The sequence below is a fragment of the Anabrus simplex genome, chromosome 2 (assembly GCF_040414725.1).
Source record: "Anabrus simplex isolate iqAnaSimp1 chromosome 2, ASM4041472v1, whole genome shotgun sequence".
Taxonomy (NCBI): Eukaryota; Metazoa; Arthropoda; class Insecta; order Orthoptera; family Tettigoniidae; genus Anabrus; species Anabrus simplex.
The window spans coordinates 934,825,145-934,844,236 of record NC_090266.1 but is presented as its reverse complement, the minus strand read 5'-3'; the positions used below and the strand labels follow the sequence as shown (position 1 = coordinate 934,844,236).

The 19,092-nt window shown below is 39.3% G+C and overlaps 1 protein-coding gene across 1 annotated transcript in view; it reads right to left on the bottom strand.

Annotated features, from left to right (window-relative positions):
• The window catches only part of Cht10 (Chitinase 10), a 356,983-nt gene that overhangs the window by 43,616 nt on the left and 294,275 nt on the right, over positions 1 to 19,092 (bottom strand). The window contains exons 34-35 of the mRNA XM_068226063.1: positions 11,087 to 11,265; positions 9,121 to 9,314 (exon numbers count right to left, since the gene is read on the bottom strand). Of these exons, the coding sequence (XP_068082164.1) occupies positions 9,121 to 9,314; positions 11,087 to 11,265 (373 nt within the window). The remainder of the gene's footprint in view (positions 1 to 9,120; positions 9,315 to 11,086; positions 11,266 to 19,092) is intronic.

The following is a 19,092-nucleotide window of genomic DNA, read 5'->3' as shown; positions in this document are numbered from 1 at the left end:
CTCTTCCCCCTCTCATGACCCCTTTGCACCTCCCTCTTCCTATACTATACTTTACATTTACATTTCCTATCTTTCCCCCTTCCTCTTACATTACCCCTGCTCTGTAACACTTCCCCATTATTCAATTTCCGTCTGAAGTTCTACCTGCAGTGACTCATACGGATTCCTCACTAATAAATATCCTGAACTCACTCCGTGATGAGAACCCATAGCCTTCATTCTCCTCCCTTTTAGAGCGTTAGCTCACCTGACTTCAACAACTTCTTCCCTTCGTTACCCTTCTTGTCTACCAGTCGTACTATGTTGTTTCAGGAGATCTACCTTCATTCCTGTCCTACGTTAGAACTCTAATTATCTCTCCAAAACTCTTTATCTCTTCTCTCAAACTCCTTAATGCCCCTTCACACCTGCACTCCCTGCATCTGCATTCTTCACCTATTGTTTAACATTCTTCACGGATGTATGAAATGTTATGAAAATACTAATATAAAGTAATAAAATAATATATTCTGTGAATAAAAAACAAATTCTGTATCCCACACTAGAACAACACGACAGTAAAGCAAGGTAGATACTAAGTACTAAATGCTACATTACAGCACCACTCAGGTGTATCCTAATGATTATTACATAATAGGGATAACAGGGCAACTAAAATACAAAAATGTATTGTTAACTTAAATCCTGAAATATCGAAAGATTACATACACCTATATTTTAAACAGGGTACTGTCTAATAAAGTAATTACACTACAATTCCAAACTGCTCTTCTGTAGGTGAATCCTAATTACAATAAGTTAACAATAGAACTGAAGTTCAAACTAAACGCTGAATAGACACATTATTATTATTATTATTATTATTATTATTATTATTATTATTATTATTATTATTATTATTATTATTATACTACGCGCTAACAGAAATTAAAACTACCCTTAAATTGTTGAAATATCGAAAGTACCAGGGAAGATGTCTAAAAGAGTGACTTACTAATTCCTCTCTCTGAACTGCATATGCCCAAGACTTGAAATACAAATAACGGAACATACGAATCAGCTGATTTACTGCACCACGCTATTATAGAGTAATATTTGGTGTTCCTGTTATTCAATTTGCTTTACGGCACCTTAATTAAGACCACAGCAGCTTCCTTCCCACTCCTAGCCCTGTCCTATCCTATCGTCGACATAAAGCCTATCTGTATCAATGAGACGTAAATCAAATTGTAAAACGAAAAATTAAAACGAGTAACATTAACAATTTGGTCACTTGTATATTTCCTGTCGAAATGACAAACTGAGTTAGAATCAGAACAGTTGTTCTACGTATAAAATGGAAAAAAAATCAAACTGACACTTCTTGGGACATACTGGGTAATTAATATAACAGATGTTCTGAATCTACCATTAGCAGCAATGCACAACTGGCATCGTCAGTTAGCTCTTTAACGTTTTACTCATCTTAAGACACACGTTTCCTCAGTTCTCGCGAAGGGTTCACTATTCTAAGGTAGACCGTATTTACAAATATCCTCAAAAGGAAAAGTCTAGATTTCTAAGATCAGAACTTCTTGCCAGTCAGCCTATAAGGTTTTCATGCCTGTCCGTCTATGAGGAAAGGTTTCGTCCAGGAAACGGTCTGCCACGTTGTTGAAGTGAGTGGAAATTCTATCATCCTGGAATTATATTTGACGTCTGATATGTAGAAGAATATCTTCCAGTTGTAGAAATACATTTTGTTCAAGAACATTTCGATACGAAAGTCCTTGCAACTTCAGAGGTAACGCCATGTACCTTATAGGAATGCCTCCTGTAAGTCCTGCAGAAAGATTAGCGAAAATAAGTCTCCAAAAGATGGGATCGTCGCATAGGCTAGATGTTTCCTTCGAACTACTTGTAAGTATCGTGAGAATTGAAGATACTGATGTCACTTTTCGCAAAACGTTCACCATCTGTAAACAACAGTGATTCAGGAAGTTTACTTGTTGATTAGGATATCATTTACTAAATGTAGCACTGTGCCGAAATTTTTCCTCAGAAAATTATTGTGCAACATTTAGATGATGAAAGCGTTCCAGGTCTTTCTTTGATGTCCTTAGGATGTTGCAGAACATTTCCACGTCTTAATCTTTCGAATACCCATGCTGGGTAATCATCGACAATACGCTAAATAGACATGATAGTGTATAGGCTTTTCGGCTTATGCCGTGTCAAGCCTTCCTCGTGGACAGTCGAGATTTTTTCGGATGACGCAGAGTACAGATCTCTGGGAAACGTAAAGAATTTCGCCTTATTTTCTTGACACGGCATAAGCCTAAAAGCATATACACTACCATGTCTATAAGTACGGGCCGTGAAAGCATCAATGGCAATACGTTAAATATTTCGTCTGCAAGACATTCTAGTCCAACATTTTCACATGCATTACGTTACCTACGTAGGCTAATTTCTGTATGGCTGCCCTAATTTTATGTCGACATGTCTTACGGATATCGTTCTACACACCCGAACACACTTTTATAGTTTCCTAGAGATCGGTTGTCTTCAAGAAAATACTGTTACATTATTTTCTGAATTTCTCATTCATTAATCCACAACATTGATAGCTTACGTCACAATATCTTCCTCTTCCTTAGAGAAAACCTCCTGAAAATTCACCAGCAATTGGCTCCAGGTATTATCGCATTATTTGACATAAACTACAACATTCCTACTAAACAGTTTCCTAACGAAGAAAACTGTAAATATCGTTCATCAAAGGCAGAAGTAATGACAGTGTGATATTTAAACAGTTTTTCTACCTTCTACTTTGGTGGATTTGAAGTGGTGTGTAAGTTTGGGTATCTCGGTTTCACTGTAACCTGATCCAGTATTACACAAATCGTTAATCCAAGGCAGAAATAATGATAATCGGATGTTTAAACAGTTCTTTTCTATCTGAAAAAGAAACTTTGCAGGATTTGAAGTAGTGGGTAAATTTGAGTATCTCGATTATTATTATACAATCTTCCTGCAACAGCTGCAGGTTGCCCAAAGACAAAGAGTACCTTCACAACAATAATGGATGTGGATAAAATACAGTAGATAATGTATTCGTATGATGTTAAATGTAGGCAGTCGAGTGAGGCATGTCAAACATTTACTTGAGGTCCGCAAGCATGGTTCTTGAAGATCATGATGGACTTCTTGAGTGTGGTAATGGCGATGTTATAGATAAAATCTCTATTTAGCCCAAAGGTATTGCAGAAGTTGACAAAAAATGTAGGTATTGTTCCTCGAGCACCTAACATCAAGCCGATTACAGAAATGGATGAGAGCTTATATTTTCGCTTGTAGAAGTCCGCCGTTTCTTCATAAATTCTTCTTTTCTCTGCATCGACCTCTTCCGGCTGGTTTTCGGTGTTCTCAAATCTAATTGTTGGATCAATGATGAAACCTTCAGAACAGGATGGCTTAAAAGCAATAATGTCAATGCGTCGGTTGCTTCCTCTGTTGGAGAGACCGTGTACTTCTTCATATACAGTACATTATAACCTTGTCCTCTAAGAGCGTTAGCTATCATTGATCTGACTACATTATGGCGTGAGGTGCGCAGTAATTCACCATGTGGACAGGCTCCCAGGACGTGTAAAGGAGTTTCGAACTCTCTGTGGCAACGCCGACAGAGCCTGTTGCCCTGGGATCTGCCAGGTACAGTACGCACAGCAGAGACATTGGCGTTCATTTTTATTGCATCACGCCATTCACTGCAAGACAATCCTTTATGATCACGAATCCATGTATTCGCTGGAGTATACTGTTTAAATAGGACCACACCTTTGCCTTTATGCTCTTTCTTGCTCCAGTTGTCAAAAGCTCTTCTTCTCAATTCCAGTCTAACTTTCTTCTTATCTACAAAACCATGCCTTTTGTCTCGAATAGATTCTGTTTCTGCTACATTCAATGTGGCGAGGCTTGTGCTGATTTCTTGACATAAGTTTCTCGTTGAATGTAGAAAATTATTATTGGAAGATTTCAAAATTTTGCATGCATTAATATGTTGCAGATATATTTCCCATGATACACAAAATAAACCCAGACCTTTAAATTTCATTTCAGCGTATATCATATCATTCAGGACATCCATGGGAAGTTGCAAAATTTCCTTTAATGCCCCCCTAACCATAATATCGGCGTCATTTGTAAATTTGACTGGAATCTTTTGTTGTGGTACTGTCTGAAATGTATATACCAAACTGGGACACATTGAAGTGTTTATGATTACAAATTTTTGATCGGAATGCATAAGGGGTGAAGAAATGAGGAGCTCTAGGGTGTTTTTGAGCTTATTTAGGACCTCGATGGACTGGAAAGTAATTTCATTGGAAAAATTTACACCCAAATATTTGATAAATTCTCCTTTCTTCAGACATGTTTTTCATCTGCCGTGAATAGTTTTTCTTCTGACAGGTGGCAATGTTTGATGCATATTCCTTTACATTTTCCAATATTGATGCTAACTCCAATTTCTTGTAGTTGATGTATGGCCGCATGAGCAAGTACTAAAGCTGACTCAGAATCTTTTCCAACAATAACTACATCATCAGCAAAACTTAATACTGTTAGAGCTTCATGATCTGGACTCAACTGAAAGCCATACTGGGTAGATATCGACGTTTCGCTAAGGTCATCCAGAATATGATTGATGGCGAGATTGAACAGGATTGGCGACAGAGGAGAACCTTGCATAACTCCCCTGCTTATCAAGAGAGGTCTTGTTTTGCTTCCCTGCGTCTGAATTTGTGTGACATTTCCTGTTTGCAGATTCATGATTAAATTCGTAAGTTTTGGTTGGAATTGGTAACGACTTTAGTGTCTCATTTAAATTGGCATGACCAACGTTGTCAAAGGCTTTCTGGATATCTAAGAATATAGCAGTCAGATTAGCTTGTTTGTTTTTGGCTTCACGGAGAAGAGAGTCGAGTATCGCAGTGTTGACATGCGTTCCAGAGGAGTTAGTAAATCCTCGTTGATTGGGGTTTAAGACAACATGTTCATGAAGACGCCTGTCAAGGACCCGCTCAATTATTCTCCTTATTACTGAACAGATTGTGATAGGTCTCCAGTTCTTAATATTGAGTGTATCTCCACCTTTATGAATTAGAACAGTCCTAGCCTTTTTGAAGATAGAAGGTACAACCCCAGTTTTCAACATACGTGTGGCAATGTGAGATATTATGTCGATTGCAATACTGTCTTTGATAACTCTGACGAGGACGTGGTCTGGACCGGGTGATGTGTCTACGGCTATATGATTAACAGCAAAGCTGATTTCATCTGGGCTTATAGTGTCATTAAATAAAATGTCAATTTGTTCCCTATCAATATCACTTGTATAAGATGGGTATTCGGATCGAATCATGTCATTAGGTTGCCCGAGAATTTCAGAGAAATAATGAAATATTTCATCCGAAGAAATTTTACAGTTTTCAGCATTGGAATTTAAAACAGATCTAATAGCCTTTCTGCGCTGATTGTAAAAGTGGTACTGGGTAAGCTGATATTTGTATTTTTCGCGGCGTTTTATTCGGTCCCGTTTTGTTGCCCGTTCAGGGTTGGTTGTCTGTTTATATTTCCTTTGGTTGTCTGTGATTTGTTTATTTAGAAGGTTGTACCCGTTAAAGCAGCCTTAGTGAGACAGAACAATTTAAAACGATCATCACATGACTATTTTACTAAAATAGAGGCTAGTAAGCAAGTCTTAATCAGCGGAGACTCAATGTATTCGAGATGTGGTGCTTCCAAAGAATATTAAACATTCTTCGGCAAGATATTACACTCACGATTCTATACTGAAGAAACTAAAAATTCTAGTCAGCAATTTTAATACAATACAAAGCAAGCACTAACTTACTTTGGACCAGTAGCGTAGCCAGGATTGGTCGATTGCGATCAGGGGTTGGGGGGTTTGGTTGTTGTTACAAAATGAAGGTAGTGCACAATGAATGTGCATGAATGACTTGTTATTATAAGGACACTGATACAAGTAAATTCCAAATATGTTAGTTCTACAATAATGTCTCTGAAAGTTTATTTAGGTCATTGTTTATTCTCAGTTTCTGTATATTTTCTTTTCGCAAAAATTCCATGGAGATTTTAACCCCCAGTAAACCCCTCCCTGGCTACGCCCCTGCTTTGGACACATGGCAAGAGCTAACTCATTAGATAATAGAGATGGGAGTTACATATCGTAACATGATACTGTATCCTAATCCATAACAGTAAGCTGTTCCAGAAATATTATGTTCCTCCGGAGACCCTGATACAAAAGTAACTGTCTCAGCGAAACCAAGGGAAGGGTAGGGAGTTTCTGATTGGCTAACGGGTATTAGGAAGTATAGCAGCTCGCTTTAAGGGCGCACTCCTGCGCAGGCGCGAGCGATACTTTTGTAACAGGTTAGTGGTAGTACTGGCATTCCTTTCCTGTTACTTACTGGTCGGTTACAGATATTCTTTAGTTATTCGAAGTGCTTTGTATTAGGCTTGCAGGTGGTGATACATACAGAAGCGTAGTTCCTCGGCACAGTTACAGAAGCGTAGTTCCTCGGCACAGTTATACAGTTGGTCTTCCCACCTTGCATCTCGGGTTTCACTCCGTGTTCTGGACAATGAGTGAGTGGATGTATTACATCCGATACGATTTATGTGGACAAAAACTCAATTACAGGAAAACGGTTTCCTAGAAACGTGTTGAAATAATGTACCCAATAATAATAATATTAATAAAAATAATAATAATGATAATTTTAAAAAATTAAACATTCTACCGGTTCACAAAGTTCTGATAATGTACATGGAACTCAAATATCACATCCTGAAAAGCTATCCAAGTCCCATTACGTGAATCTGTGCGTCCTGAAATTTCGTCATCGACTGCAACCTGTGAGGCAATGCAGCAAAAGCTGATACCATAATTTTTACCAGTACAAAAAGAAAGAGTGATATACAGAAAAAAAAAAGACACTGGACAAACCACTTACACTGTTGTTTGCCACATACCCACAACCTTCTGTAAATGACAAATGATGATTTTGGAGCCTTTTAAACTGGATTTACAGAGCGAGTTGGCTACACGGTTTGTGTTACGTAGCTGTTAGCTTGTATTCGGGAGATGGTGGATTCGAACCCCACTGCCGGCAGTCCTCAAGATTGTTTTCCGTGGTTTCCCATTTTCACACCAAGCAAATGCTGGGACTGTTCCTCAGTTAAGGCCATGGTTGCTTCCGATCTAGTCCTGTCCTATCCTATCCCATCGTCACCGTAAGATCAGTCTGTGTCGGTGCAACGTAAAAAAAAGAAAAGTACTGGATTAAACTTTTTTTTTCTATTTTGCTTTACGTCGCACCGACACAGATAGGTCTTATGGCGACGATGGATTAAACTCTGCTTACGTCTTGCCTAGTAGGGCTATTTTCTCATGACCCATTCCGCCGGCATCTAAGGTGTATAAGACACTCGTTCATCAACGTATTTTATAAAGTCTGGTCCTAATGTCTGTTTAACTACAGATCCTTGGACATCTACGAATGCACATAGCAGCAAGTATTAGTTCTCGGAATGTAAGTGGGTCATTGCAAACATTTTTCTAGGAATAGTTAACAATGTGAGTGACGAGCTAGCGAAAGGGACAGTGGGAGAGAAGAAAGCGAGATGAAGGTGTAGTATTGCTATTTATTAGTACTTACTAAGGTGTGGTTAGGGGCTACAAGAGACAGCAGGTATAAGGAATGTTCCTTCCAAAAGTTGACCTGCAATTTGTATTATGTTACTTTTATATCCTAATACTCCAACCTAATACTACAGTGTAACGGATACACAGGAACATGATACTGGAAAGTAACCATTTGTCCCATCCCTATTAGATAAGATAATGGCTGAGGGGCCTCTAGATCGTGTCATAAACTATTTTATTGGATGTATCAAGTTTTTAATGACATCAGGGGGAGACTATAGACATCCATTCACATAGAACAGCGAAAGAACCAACTGGATCAAAATGATTGATGCATGAAGTCTTATCACGAACGAGTAACACACTCCAAAAAACAGAATCGTCGCATAGTGGTAAAAGGAGAATGAGAGATTAGGACTTCTATCATGCACAATATTTGGTTCAATGTTAATATTCAAGCCGACGATCGCAATCTCAGGGTAATCTTGATTTCGAAAACCGAAATGCAATAATCTCGATTCACAACAACACTGTTATAACCACAGCGAGTAAATATGCAATTCAAAAAGTGGCCAATGTTACTTCTCAGGGGAAGATTATCCAGAAGTTTCTGGAGAACACTGAGCCAGCATTCCACACTGAAATATTTTCCATCATCATAGAATATATTCTAGAAAACCACCTCGTATTGATACTGAGATTAATTAATCATAGATGTAACCCTACTCTTGAACTCCCGTTCAACAGTGGAAACACCGAGCTCGATAGCTGCAGTCGCTTAAGTGCGGCCAGTATCCAGTATTCGGGAGATAGTAGGTTCGAACCCCACTGTTGGCAGCCCTGAAAATGGTTTTCCGTGGTTTCCCATTTTCACACCAAGCAAATGCTGGGGCTGAACCTTAATTAAGGCCACGGCCGCTTCCTTCCCACTTCTAGCCCTTTCCTGTCCCATCGTCGCCGTAAGACCTATCTGTGTCGGTGCGACGTAAAACAACTAGCAAAAAAAAACAGTGGAAACAGTGTTCACGTAATTCTCAAGTAAAGCACGTGGAAGGAATTTTAATGTGTTTAGAACCCATTCGACGATCAATAATTGATCCTGAGGGTAACCAACGCGAAGAAATTTTGCCCCAGTAAGAGCTTATTTGATGAGCAACTAAATTACTGATACACATCTTTCGTATTTAAGTATTTAAGAACAACTGCATACCATCCAACTGTGATACGATTCGTAACTGTAATATCGGTTGCAGGGGAAGATTGCCCAACAGACTACGAAATCCAGCGCATCCAGTGTTTTTGTTTTTGCATAAGACATCTGTTTTAAGAGAAGAGGTGCGCAATCGTTCTTAAATAAGTGATGATGGTGAGTGGAAGAGTATGTTAAGTGGACCCAAATTACTTACCTGTACCAGGCCCAGTTAGTAAAATAACAAACGACTTTGTAGCCAGTATCTGCCACTGCTGGTGTCGATGGTATAATCATATCAGTTGTAGATGCCATTGGAGTTGATGTTGACACTGGTGAAGGTGATGTCATTGACGGAGTAGGCTCTGGATAACCACTGCATTGAGTGTTCTCTGGCCAATCACAATGGTCCTGAAAATAAACAGTACTTTTTGTCCAAAGTTTCTTCTCCCAATAGATCAGAATGATCGAGTTTGACAATGAAATTAAACATATAATAAACACATAATACTCTGTTCAAAAAAAGAAATGGTATAAGTTCTAACAAAATTGTACGATTGCTTAGTGGGATGGGCATTGGACTATTACGGCAGGTACACTGGTACGGGACGCCAAAGGAAATACATCTCAGTGCAGAATCGTTTTGTACATCTACAAGCTCTACGAAACTGCCAAGTTACAGCATTAGCACTGAAGGTGGACCGACAACAAGCTTCTGGAGTACGATTTCGTGACCACGCGGTCAGAAACAGGCTTCAAAAGGCCAGGTTAATATCCCAACAGCACATTCAAGTACCTGCGTTGGACAGACGGCATCTTGGCAGGAGGCTGCATTTCGCTAGAAATCTGCATTGGCAGCTAAGACACTGGCGTCTTGTGTTGTTCTCGTATGAATCCCCTTTCGCTTTATGTCGTTCAAATGGTAGTCTACGAGTCTGTAGAAAACATGGGAAGTGATTTCATTCTACAGATGTTGAATCGGCTGTTTCTTATGAAATAGAGTCCATTATACCATCGTCGCCATAAGATATATCTGCTTCTGTGCGATGTAAAGCAAATCGTAAAAAAAATCCTGCAAGAGCATCATGTACAACGAAGGGGATTGACAATGCAAAAATCTCGACTTGAACCCGATCAAACAAGTCTCGGCCTAACTGCAGCAACGCATCTGAGTGGCTAATCCACCACCTCAAGTACTCAAAGGCCTTGAAGACACCCTTTTAGAAGAGTTGGGACGTCTGCCTCATCTGAACGTTCGGTGACTTTCAGAAGAATGAGAAGGAATTTTGAATTTGTTATACGGGCAGGCGTTGGTCATACACCTTATTAAGATGTTAATTTACCACGTAGCTATTTGGGTCTATGAGTAGGGACCATTTAGCTTATGACACGTTCAGCAATGACGTCATGTCTTACTTGTCCAAGGAACGCTTTTAATTCCAAATTTTAATTGTTGTAAAGAAGAAGGTTTGTGTTCATTTCCATGGGTACACGAATCATAGAGGTACGAACAAATAAAACGCAGCCAAATTTCCTTTTTGATCTGTACATAATTATGCAAATTAGTATTGAACTTGATAGTAAACTTTGAGGGATATTAAACCGATTAGCAACATGGCGTGATTTATAATTTGGAAGCATAGCGATTTCCTGCAAAATGTATTCATTTACAGATATATCCTATTGAAAGCAAGCAATGTCTTTTACGTGATGAAGTACACAATTTGCTTCGTAAATTCACTCAAACGTTATCAATGAAAACCGAATTTGGTCGTCTAAGTGAAAATACGTTCTAAGAAAATGTTCGGCATTTGGAGGAGATGATTTAAACTGTCAAGGATGTTCTCATGGTTTAGACTACTGCATAACAGTTGCATGAACGGCTGCATACATCATGTTATTAGTGCATGTAACTTTGATTTATTTATTGCGAAATGTCCAAATTGAAATTGTTCTACAGGAACCACAAAATGGAATTTTCCTTCAGATTTCAATGTTGAAATGGATAAGTTACGACACGTTTGAAGGATCAGTTCCAATATTCATAATATTCATTTGGTGAGAGAATAAACTCCAACCATTAACAAGGATGGTTAGGTCAGTGTTATTCAGTATTTATAAAGTGTACTTCATTTTTATATAATCAAAAGCTACGTTCAAGAATCAATATTTTAATTGCATACCTTGTTCCATTTTAGGCCAGGAGGACATGACTGCTCCAGTAGTTCACCATACTGACAGAGGTAATATTTGCTACAGTCCGTTGGGTGTGGTACAAAAACTTGATTCCCAGTACACACCCCACCTGCTGGCATGACTGCTTGTGTCACCATTATCGAGGGATTGTTCACATGGTTGTCGGCTGAAATACATAGACCATGGTATCAGAAAGAAATACAGTTAACACTGAAGTGCTGTGAATATATTACCTCAATTCCTGTAAATAACGTAAAGTCAAACTGTAAAAATCTTCATTCAAGACGGTAAGGATTATACTTTCATTTGAAGAGAAATAGAAAAGACAAATAACTTGTGTGATCAAAAGCATCTGATCATCTACCCTAAACTTTAATCAAACTGTCTCTGTGGATCATTTCCCAGTGAGAGACAGTGCGAATTCTACCGGTGAGACTTTCCACCAGGTTTCTGTTGGCCTCTGGAAGAATGCCAGCCCATTTTCCCTGAACAACCACAAACAGAGGAACTCGTGATGTGCGTCGTTGGGATCCCGGGTGAAGCCTGAGATGCATTTCATTCCAGAGACGTTCCATGCAACTCAAGACCAGAACTCTGGCCTGACCATCCCATTATTTGAACCCTACTGCTTGCAAAACATTCCCGTACACACCTCATTTTGATGGCATGTCACCATTGTTGTGTTGATACAGACAGTACAGTATGCACTTAGTAAAAAATGTCCATACTTCCTTCAGAATTCGGATTTCTGTGGCGCATTACGATAAGGGGAAGTCGACATCACGTGGCACTCGACATTTTTAGAGAAAATGTTTCGTTTATGGGCAGCTGCTAGAGCGCGGAATTACACTTTACTCAATCAAACAGTCACTACTGATCTGCATTTAGGGCAGTCGCCCAGGTCGCAGATTCCCTATCCGTTGTTTTCCTAGCCTTTTCTTAAAAAGTCGCAAAGAAATTGGAAGTTATTGAACATCTCCCTTGGTAAGTTATTCCAACCCCTAACTCCCCTACCTATAAACGAATATTTGCCCCAATTTGTCCTCTTGAATTCCAGCTTTATTTTCATATTGTGATCTTTTCTACCATTAAAGACATCACCCAAACATATTCGTCTACTGATGTCATTCCACGCCATCTCTCCACTGACAGCTCGGAACATACCACTTAGTCGAGCAGCTGGCCTCCCTTCTCCCCAAGTCTTCCCAGCCGAAACTTTGCAACATTTTTGTAACGCTACTCTTTTGTCGGAAATCACCCAGAACAAATCGAGCTGCTTTTCTTTGGATTTTTTCCAGTTCTTGAATCAAGTAAACCTTGTGAGAGTCCCATACACTGGAACCATACTTTAGTTGGAGTCATAGCAAAGACTTATATGACCTCTCCTTTACATCCTTACTACAACCCCTAAATACCCTCATAGACATTTGCAGAGATCTGTACCCTTTATTAACAATCATATTCATGTGGTCCCCCGAATGAAGATCTTTCCTTATATTAACACCTGGGTACTTACATTGATCACCAAAAGGAACTTTCACCCCATCAACGCAATAATTAAAACTGAGAGGACTTTTCCTATATGCGAAACTCACAACCACACTTTTAACTTCGTTTTTCATCATACCATTCCCTACTGTCCATCTCACAACATTATCGAGGTCATTTTGCAGTTGCTCACAATCTTGTAATTTATTTATTACTCTGTAGGGAATAATATCATCTGCAAACAGCCTTATCTCTGATTCCACTTCTTTACACATATCAATGATATATATAAGAAAACATAAAGGTCCAGTAACACTGCCTGGAGGAATTCCCCTCTTAATTATTACAGGGTCAGATAAAGCTTCGCATACTCTAATTCTCTGAGTTCTATTTTCTAGAAACTTAGCCACCCATTTAGTCACTGTTTTGTGAAGTCCAATTCCACTCATTTTTGCCAGTAGTCTCCCATGATCTACGCCATACATAGGTCAATAGCGATACAGTCCATTTGACCTCCTGAATCCAGAATATCTGCTATATCTTGCTGGAATCCTACAAGTTGAGCTTCAGTGGAATAAACTTTCCTAAACCCAAACTGCCTTCTGTCATACCAGTTACTAATTTCGCAAACATGTCTAATATAATCAGAAAGAATTCTTTCCCAAAGCTTACATGCAATGCATGTCAAACTGAGTGGCCTGTAATGTTCAGCTTTATGTCCATCACTTTTTCCTTTATACAGAGGGGCTACAATAGCAACTCTCCATTCATTGGTATAGCTCCTTCATGCAAACAATAATCAAATAAGTACTTCAGATATGGTACTATATCCCAACCCATTGCCTTTAGTATATCCCCAGAAATCTAATCAATTCCAGCCGCTTTTCTACTTTTCAACTTTTGTATCTTACTGTAAATGTCATTGTTATCATAGGTCAATTTGTATACTTCTTTAGTATTAGTTATCTCATCTATCTGGACATTATCCTTGTAACCAACAATCTTTACATACTGCTGACTGAATACTTGCCTTTTGAAGATCCTCGCATACACACTTACCTTGTTCATTAATGATTCCTGGAATGTTCTTCTGGGAACCTGTTTCTGCCTTGAAGTACCGATATATACCCTTCCAATTTTCACTAAAATTTGTACGACCACCAATTATGCTTGCCGTCATGTTATCCTTAGCTGACTTCTTTGCTAGATCCAATTTCCTAGTAAGTTCCTTCAAATTATCCTTACATCCACAGCCATTTCTAACTCTATTTCTTTCCAACCTGCACCTCCTCCTTAGTCTCTTTACTTCTCTGTTATAAAATAGCGGATCTTTACCATTCCTTACCACCTTTAAAGGTACAAACCTATTTTAACATTCCTCAACAACAATTACTTTAAACCCATCCCATAGTCTGTTTACATGTTTATTTACCGTTTTCCACCGATCATAGTTACTTTTTTAGACTCCCTCCTGCCTGTTTTATCAGCCATATGGTACTGCCTAATAGTCCTAATTTTAATACCTTCCTTTCTTTCACACTTTTTAACTACGAGAAAACAGCAGCGTGATCACTAATACCATCTGTTACTTCGGTTTCTCTATAGAGCTCATCTGGTTTTACCAGCACCACATCCAACATATTCTTCCCTCTAGTTGGTTCCATCACTCTCTGAATTAGCTGCCCTTCCCATATTAACTTATTTGGTATTTGTTGTTTATGCGTCCTGTCGTTTGCATTACCTTCCCAATTGACATATGGTAAATTGAGATCGCCTGCTACTATCACATTACTTTCCATATCGTTTCCCACATAGCTCATTATCTTATCAAATAATTCTGAATCAGCATCAGCGGTACCCTTTCCTGGTCTGTACACTCCAAAGATATCAAGTTGCCTATTATCTTTAGAGATGAGCCTTACACCCAGAATTTCATGTTTTTCATGCTTAACTTTTTCATAGCTTACAAATTCTTCTTTCACCAGAATAAATACTCCTCCTCCTATCATTCCTATCCTATCTCTACGATACACACTCCAGTTCCGTGAGAATATTTCTGCATCCATTATATCATTTCTCAGCCATGATTCAACTCCTATTACAATATCTGGTAAGTATATATCTATTAAATTACTTAATTCGATTCGTTTCTTTACAATACTTCTACAGTTGAGCACTAACATTTTTATGCCATCCCTACTTGACTTCCATTTCCCTGTACCCTTATCACCGCTACCTAGGTCACACCGTTTCCCTGAATGTACCTGTCTATAACCCTTCTAAACATATTTCCTAACTCATATGTACCACTGCGGTTTCAGTGAAGGCCATCTGATTGCAGATCCCTATCTCCTACCCAACCAGTAGGATCTAGAAATCTCACTCACAGTTTCCCACATAAACACTCCACAGTCTCACTTAAATCCCCAATCACCTTCCAGTCAGTATCTCTCCTACATAGTATTCCACTGATTACAATCTCCGCTTCCTTAAACATCACCCGTGCTCCATTTACCAGATCCCACACATCCCCAACTATGTTGGTACTTATACCTTCTTCTCTAATGTTGTTGGCACCAACGTGAAACACTACCACCTTCTCCTTTCCCTCTTCCTTCTCTTCTACTTTCCTCAACATCTGCCTCAACCTAATTCCTGGATAACACTCTACCCTGGTTCCCTCTCCTCCACACACTTTCCCCACATGTCTAACCAAGGAATCCCCTATGACGCGAGCCTCAACCCTACCCACCTCATTTGATCCCCTCCCCTCCTGGTCAGCCCTATCTTCTCTCACTGCTACAGAAACTACTTCCTCCTCTCCGATGACCCTGTTCCACTTGTCCTTTCCTATCCACTACTCTACAGTTCCCTTTCCTACCTTTTCCCTTCCTCCTACGTCTACACATCTCAGCAACATTTCCCTGTTCCTCATCTTCCCTCGGTTGTTCTACCAGCAGTGACTCGTACCGATTCTCACAGACACCCGTCCTGAATTCTGATCCTGAATAGAGCCCTTAGCCTGCAATCTCCCTCCCCTTAAAACATTAGACCACCTGTCTTCTACAATTCCCCACTTTCCTTCCCATCCCTCTTTTACATCTACTGTATCCTGTACATTATTTTGAGGGAGGCCTACTTTCCTTCCTGTCCTCTGAGAGAATCCTAATTATCTCCCTCAAACTGTCCAACTCCTCCCTCATACTACTTAATGCCTGGCCACACCCACAGTTCCTACACTTGCCCTCCTTAGCCATTCTTCACGGAATAATGAGAAGAAAAGGAAAAATAAAATAACTTATTCTGTGAACAATAAAAAATGAAAGGAAAGAAATGTTGTCTATAAAACTGAAAGGAAAGAAATATTGTCTAGGACAGTTCACAAAGATCACACAACAACAAGGTAATTAATATAAGCTATTACTAGACTACAATACTACTTAGTTGTACGAATATTTTTCTGCAACACCCTAACAGACTGAAAGTTGGCGTTAATTACTGAAAACCGAAAGTAATACACAAGAATTAGGCTTACACAATTCTAAACTGCAGTGAAGTCTACCCTAATTACTGCAACAGAATTCTAGTAAGAGAGTTAATACAGATACCACAGATACTATAGATACTACAGATACTATACTACACAAATATTTCACAGTAATAGAATAACACACTAATTTATAATAAGATACCTACTATAATACACTACAATAATTTTAAAATACGTTCAGTCGTATCCTAATTACAAAAGGTTATTACTAAGCACAAACAGAAATTGGAAATTACAATTAAAGTCTGAAATTCGCAAGGCTACTCAAAATAATAGGATAAGCCCTCTAATTTCTAATAAGTTACTACAATACACTACAATAGTTCAGACGTTCAGACTTTCGACGCACAGTAATGGTACTGGCTGGACAATTTGTAGCACCGGTGGAAACGGTGGCTGTTTGCTTTATTCGATATTTATTGAGTTTCACGGAAGGGTTGAAATCTCCCTAATAGATTTGTTATTAATGTGTCAGCCAATAACTAGTCCACATTTAAAGACACAGAGCTCCCCATGCAAAATCATTCTGCTTCCACTTCTTATTAATGAATAGTAAATGGCACTACCTCCATTTATATCGGTAATTACAATCGTTGTTTCTGCAAGGCATGAGGTTTACTGTTAAAGATGTTTGTTTGGAAACGTTTGATCCGAAGGTATACCTACGTATACTGTGATGGATATTGAGTGAAAAATTCCTTTCTAATATCCTTTCTAGCCGGGCTGAGCGGCTCAAACGGCTAAGGCGCTGGCCTTCTGACCTCAACTTGTCAGGTTCGATCCTGGCTGAGTTCGGTGGTATTTGAAGGTGCTCAAATACGTCAACCTCGTGTCGGTAGATTTACTGGCACGTAAAGGAACTCCTGCGGGACTAAATTCCGGCACCTCGGCGTCTCCGAAAACCGTAAAAGAGTAGTTAGTGGGACGTAAAACAAATAAGATTATTATTATTACTGTCCTTTCTAAACAAAATAACAAACAAGTCAGCGTAATTTATCGAAATTAGATGTGATCAAGAGCCTCCGTGGCTCAGACGGAAGCGCGTCAGCCTCTCACCGCTGGATATCGTGGTTCAAATCACGGTCAATCCATTTGAGATTTGTGCTGGACAAAGCGGAGGCGGGACAGGTTTTTCTCCGGGTACTCCGGTTTTCCCTGTCGTCTTTCATTCCAGCAACACTCTCCATTCCCAATTCACAGAATCTATCAGTCATTACCAATTCACTTTGGGAGCGGCGACCCCATCGTACTAATAGCCTATATATGATTCATTCATTACATCCCTTACCCGGCCATGACTGGAAAACAGGTCGTAAGTTCTCTAGGTGTGATAAAAAGCGTGAAGTTTTCATTTATCAAACAGTAACGGAATGAGGATAGAAAACCACGCCAATTACATCAACAGGTATAATGTTGAAAGTTGGAAATTAAGAGGAAAAATTGGGGAAAATATTCATTTATAGGAAGAGGAATTAGAAATTGGAATATTTTATCAAGGGGGATGTTCGATAAATTTCTAACTTCTTTGAAATAATTTAAGAAAAGAATACGGTAAGTAAACAAATCCTCGGAAATCCGTCACCTTGGCGACGGCCCTAAATGCAGGCCAATGACGATTGATTTAAAAAAAAATTGTTCTACGTCGCACCGACACAGATAGGTGTTATGGCGACGATGGGACAGGAAAGGGCTAGGAGTGGGAATGAAGCGGCCGTGGCCTTAAGTAAGGATCAGCCCCAGCATTTACTTGGTGTGAAAATAGAAAACTACGGAAAACCATCTTCAGGGCTGCCGACAGTGAGGTTCGAACCCACTAGCTCCCGAATACTGGATATTGGCCGCATGATTGATTGATTGATTGATTGATTGATTGATTGATTGATTGATTGAGTGACTAACTGATTTTAGTGAAGGATTAATTTATACTTTCTACAATTTTGTACAGTATAGGGTTTGAAATGAATGTCGCGTACTGTCCTCTATTTAAATATCATCTTGAAAAGTGGGCTTCACGGAATCATCCCGGTATAGAACAGTATACGCTAAATCAAATTAATCTGCTAGTATTCATGCTTTTCGAATCAAAATAAGAATTAAATCAGGATATCTTTTCGTTATTAGATGCGACCGAAAGTGTGAAGTTATCAATTATCAAACTATAACGGAAAGAGGATAGGAAACTATCTCAAAGACACCAACAGGGATGATGATTTAGCCGTTCTTCTAAGCTAAGTGCTACTTTGAATTCTCTTGAATGATGATTTCTTTGAGTTTGGTTGTACCCCTTGTTACACAGTTACAGCACAGAAACTAATATATAGGGATTGTGATAATATTTTTTACTAACCATGTTTGATCAAGTTAAAGTGAATTTGTCACGTGCAGGCTATGGGAACAGTTATATTCAAGAGAACAACAGTCTGGGTTAAGATTAGGACATTCCAGAACATATTTTCTGTATATACCCTTTGGTTTAATCCTTCATTTCTGCAGGAACTCTCAGCTGATTCACATGCTTGTTTTCGATATAGTACACTGACTGACAGAGCAAATGCAACACCAAGAAGGAGTGGTTCGAAAGGGATGAAAGTTGGGGAAAAAACAGAGACGGCACGGACGAATAATTGATGTTTATTTCAAACCGATATGCAGGTTACACAATGCGCACGGCATCGACTCAGTAGGATGTAGGACCACCGCGAGCGGCGATGCACGCAGAAACACGTCGAGGTACAGAGTCAATAAGAGTGCGGATGGTGTCCTGAGGGATGGTTCTCCATTCTCTGTCAACCATTTGCCACAGTTGGTCGTCCGTACGAGGCTGGGGCAGAGTTTGCAAACGGCGTCCAATGAGATCCCACACGTGTTCGATTGGTGAGAGATCCGGAGAGTACGCTGGCCACGGAAGCATCTGTACACCTCGTAGAGCCTGTTGGGAGATGCGAGCAGTGTGTG